This window comes from Gadus morhua, chromosome 15 (genome assembly GCF_902167405.1).
Source record: "Gadus morhua chromosome 15, gadMor3.0, whole genome shotgun sequence".
Lineage (NCBI taxonomy): Eukaryota > Metazoa > Chordata > Actinopteri > Gadiformes > Gadidae > Gadus > Gadus morhua.
In genome coordinates this window covers 8211764-8216904 of record NC_044062.1, presented here as the reverse complement: position 1 = coordinate 8216904, position 5141 = coordinate 8211764, and the positions used below count along the sequence as shown (strand labels likewise).

Sequence of the window (5141 nt, the reverse complement as noted above, 5' to 3'; positions counted from 1 at the left end):
GATGGACGAATGAACAAATGAATGGATGGATGGATGAACAGATGAACGGATGAATGAACGAATGAACTGATGACCAGATGACTGGACGAGCAGACCCGTCCCAAAGCAGCGGCGCGCTGGCTGCAGTCCCCTCCCCTGATCCTCCGTCTCCTCTCGGCCGGTCAGGATGGCGGAGCCGGACCCCAGCCACACCCTGGAAGAGCGCGTGGTGCACTGGTACTTCGGCCAGCTGGACAAGAACTCCAGCGGGGACATCGGCAAGAAGGAGATCAAGCCCTTCAAGAGGTTCCTGCGCAAGAAGTCCAAGCCCAAGAAGTGCGTGAAGAAGTTTGTGGAGTACTGCGACATCAGCAACGACAAGGCGCTGTCCCTGCAGGAGCTGATGGGTTGCCTGGGAGTCACCAAGGAGGAGGGTGGGTGACACGCGCGCACACAGACACACACACACACACAGACGCACACACAGAGGCAGAGACACACACGGACACAGACATACAAACGCACACACTGACACAGACGCAGGTTCACACGCACACAGACGCAATCATGCACACGCATTTGAACACACGCATGTGAACACACACACACACACACAAAGACACACAAATGTACACACACACACACACACACACTAGCGCATACACACGTACAAATGCACATGAAACGCACGCACAAAGACACACGCAAACACATGGACGTGAACACACAGGCACACACACAAACACACTCATGCATACACACACGTGCAGCGCACACAGGCAAACACACACACTCATAAAGACACACACACACATACACGCACAATAAAGCGATGGGTAAATAATCAAGCCTTGAGTTCTGCCGATGTCAGAGTCAGCGTAAAAACGTGGTTGTGGTCACTGATTCTCTTTCTATCACAGGGGCGAAGACAACAGCCAGCGTTCCATCCAGTAAACTGGTGAGTACCTCCTACTGACCTCCAACAGACTATACTAGAAGTACCATACTGTGAACACATATAAAGTACATACTAGTCCAGGGACTACAGATGAAAATTTGCCTGCATGACTAAATCTGGCACATTTGCATGTTGAACTCTGGTGTTCATGTTTTTTAATGTGCGCTGTCCCTTTTAAATAAAGAAAAGAAAAGAAAAAAAAACAACACAGATTTAATCAGAAAAGCGACTTGCAACAGTTAATACACACCAACGGCGTAGGCAACCCTGCAAGACGACAGCCAGCTCGTCAGGAGCAGTCAGGGTGAGGTGTCTCGGACACCTCGACACATAGCTGAGAGGAGCCAGGGATCGAAGCAGCAACCTGCCGGTTACCAGCCGACCCGCTCTACATCCTAAGTTGACCCCACCATTTATCAAGTGTCCCTTCTCCTTCCAGAACCCGTCCAAGAAGCAGGGCTGAGGCCGCCCACCCCCCCCCCACCCTGCCCCCCACGCGCTATGCCCTTGGAGATTCTGCCCTTGCCCATGGGCAATACGGAGACCATAGTATTTGCACTTTGTACTTTAAAAAATAATGTAAATTCACTTTGTAGAGATAAGGTATTTAAACAGACTGCTGAATCTGTGAATGATGTAGTTTAGCTTATTATGTCCTGACTAGCAAAAACTTATTTAACACATACAATGTATGTGTCCTTTGTGTGTAAAAAAAAAAAAAGTACACTTTTTGAGGGTTTGTACGAGTTGTGATGTGTGCGTTTGTGCGCTGCCGTTGTGTTGTTCCAGCTTTGTGTTGTTCATGATAAATCACATGTATGGGTATAGTTTGCTACCAGGCTCTGATAATATAGACCGCCCCGCTCCCCTTCCTCTGTCATGTACTGACCATCCACCGCTCCCAACATCCATCATAACACAAAACTCCATGATTCTGTCCGCATGTATCTGTGTTGATTAGAAATAAAAGGCTCTTTTATACACCGGTGTGTGTGCTGTCAGCTTCTGTTGCCTCCACACATCAAAGATGAGCGTGTGAATGTGGGACTCATCCAATGAGTCCTGTGGGCCTTCTGTTTGCTCTCATGCTATGTGTAAACCTGGTAACCTTTTGCCCATTTTGCCTTCATGCTGCGTGTTTAATAAAACATACTGTTGACTCAATATATTTTGCCGCCAAGTGTAAGTCACGCATAGCGAAGGCCCTCTCTCATCGCTCACTCTCTATCCCGCCATCCCTCGGGGCCTGCAAATGTGATAATAAAAAACGCTCTGTACAAATTTCGTGCACTTCACACATTTCACTTTTATGGTTCACTGAAGACTGATGAATGGATCAGTCTATTTTGTGCATGTGTGTGTGTGTGTGTCTCTGTGTGTGTTTGCGTGCATGTGTGTGTGTATGTGTGTGTGTGTGTATGTGTTTGCAAGTGTGTTTGTCTGTACGCGTGTGTGCTTGTGTTTGTGCATGTGGGTGCGTCTGTGTGTTGCGTGCATGTGTCTGCATGACGAAAGAGAAAGCGCAAATGTACAGAAAGGTACTTTGAATGGAGGCCTTCCTTCCCAGATATTGTCTGGCTCTAGGCTGGCTCGGTAGATTACACCCGCTCATTGTTTCCACCGTGATCCAGTCGAGGCTGGGCTAAGTTGAGAACCATGACCGTTCACATCCACACATCACCCCCCCCACCCTGCGGTCTGGGAGCATGACCCGCGCCTGACCCTGCTTACTGAAGCCTGGACTGCATTTGTGATTAACATATCGCTTATGCGACATAATCCGACCCCATGCTCTGCTTTAAACACCCCGGGAACATGACATTAGAAGGTGGAAGGGATTAGAGGCTGTCATCTTTAGGAAAGGAGATTAGAAGTGTTAAACCTATAGGCTTGCTTAGCTTTCGGCATTCACATGACAGGCTGTGCAACCACCTACCTATATACGTTATATATATGTGGTCTTTTCAAGTCTGAATTCCCATTTGGAAATGTGTATCCATAATCAATCGTTACATCTGTACAAATAATTGATAAATGTTTTGCAGTTGTAAGCTTTCGCTGTGTAAGGATTTCTGTTTAAACCCTGTGCTGTAGCAAAATATATATCTAGGAAAAACATGCAAACTTCAGCCCCGTTTCTTTGCTCCACTTTCTCTTCCCCTCGCTCTCACTGACCCACACCCCTCCGAAGGTGATGTTAGCTCCGTGCCCAGAACAACATTTGCTCTCCCAAACAGCCGTGTAATCTGTTATGTGGCTGGACACTGGCTGTGGCCGTTACACAAGCCAGAACCGAATCGTCTCCCCCTCCCCCTCCTCTCCTCTCCTCCCCACCGCCAACACCACAAACACGGTTCAGTCTCCTCACCAAACCCCTGAGCAGCCATTAATCCGAGTCACCTCCACCTGAAACGTGAAGCGGCCAGCCCAGCGCAGCGCTGAGGCCCGGGCCCGTGGGGAAGGTCTCCGTCCAGCGACTGGACACAGGTAAACACCTTTTACTGCCTGGATGGATGTCAGCACGCGGCCGTCGGGGGACGCTCCCTGGTGAGTTGGACCCGCTCTGGAGCGGCAGAATGTAAGACACACAACCGGTGTGTGAGCCGTTACCAGGGCCGACCGCTGCCCAAGTCTGTCACACAAACACACGCACACACACACACACACACACACACACACACACACACACACACACACACACACACACACACACACACACACACACACACACACACACACACACACATGCATGGGCACATGCACACACATGCACTCACATGCATGCATGCGGACACGCACACACGCACAAGCATGCACACATTCATGAAAACACGCGCACACACACACACACACACACACACAAGTATGCGCACAAAAAAACACACATATGCATCCACACACACATGCACAAACAAACAGGTATACTCATACATACACAAAAATGTAGCAAATATACCCGTACAGTAACACATATACACAAACACGCACACACACGCACACCACACACACCTCCAGTCGCACTCTTACAAACAGTACCCATGCACACATATGTAAACTCATGAGCTCCCGAGTTCATGCAATAACACAAAACATACACACACGCACACTCACAAGGACACACACACACACACACACACCACCACACACACACACACACACACACACACACACACACACACACACACACACACACACACACACACACACACACACACACACACACACACACACACACACACACACACACACACACACACCCCTGAGCAGCACAGAGTTACCATTGAGCAGGGTTTTGTGGGAACAGTGTGTGTGCTTTAATGGCCATGAGGAGCGACCAGTCCCACCGCTGGCAAGAGCCGGACTGTGGACTCAAGAAGAAATTACTGTCAGAAGCCATCAGCACTTTAATGGCCCCCAGCCCAGCCGTGGCTCTGCCCCGGCCCACTGAAGGGGCTCCGGTCTGGGGGTAAACAGTGGGAGGACAGACTGCACCCTGGAGCCCCCCCCCCCCCCCCCCGCCCCCGGCCACGGGCCCCTCACGATGCCGAGGGACCCGGGCCGCTGTTACACGCCAGCACATTAATTGGTTGCAGAGGTGTGACTTTTTAAGGAGCGGTTGAGGAACGAAAACATGCAGTGTTAAGTGTTTTATACGGCGAGGGTCGCTGCAACAGAAGGGCCTTTCACAGGGTCACCCCGCCGCACCCCCCCACACAGGGCCGTTATTTGTTGAGGTGGACTCTGTGTCAACATGCTGGTGGTTTCTCTGGTCAGGAGGATGGAAGAAAAGCCATGACGAGTTTAGCTGGAGTCTTGATAAGTCGTTTTGGAAGTATGTTGTAACTACCCCGGTATCTTTCGTCGGCAGTATCGGTTACGGTTTGCTGCCTCTTTGCCTCACAAGACATAAAACATAAAATAAGCATTTTATCTGCAGATTTTCCTGATGAGGAAACAAGCCATTTGTGGTTGATATGGAAGTCCACAGATAACATATTGGTAATGTGATGGACCGTAGAAATCCATAATTGATTTCTGATAATGTTATTAAGCATAATCAAGATGTGCGTTCCGCATCAGAGAAACATGCTCCATGGAATCTAATCACAGTCTTCAGCCTGTTGGTTTCTTCTCTTCCTTCACAATGGTATTTTCCCTGAGGACTACCTGACCGATCACTAGACACTCAGGTGGCGGAGGCCTT

The 5141-nt window shown here is 49.5% G+C and overlaps 1 protein-coding gene across 4 annotated transcripts in view; it reads left to right on the top strand.

The window, feature by feature from the left end:
- smoc2 (SPARC related modular calcium binding 2) overlaps nucleotides 1-1920 on the top strand; it is a 33908-nt gene extending 31988 nt beyond the window's left edge. For all 4 annotated transcript variants that reach the window (XM_030379708.1, XM_030379711.1, XM_030379712.1 and 1 more), the window contains 3 exons: nucleotides 166-413; nucleotides 900-937; nucleotides 1377-1920. In XM_030379708.1, coding sequence (XP_030235568.1) covers nucleotides 166-413; nucleotides 900-937; nucleotides 1377-1400 — 310 coding nt within the window. In that variant the 3' untranslated portion in view covers nucleotides 1401-1920. The remainder of the gene's footprint in view (nucleotides 1-165; nucleotides 414-899; nucleotides 938-1376) is intronic.
- The last annotated feature ends 3221 nt before the right edge of the window (nucleotides 1921-5141 follow it).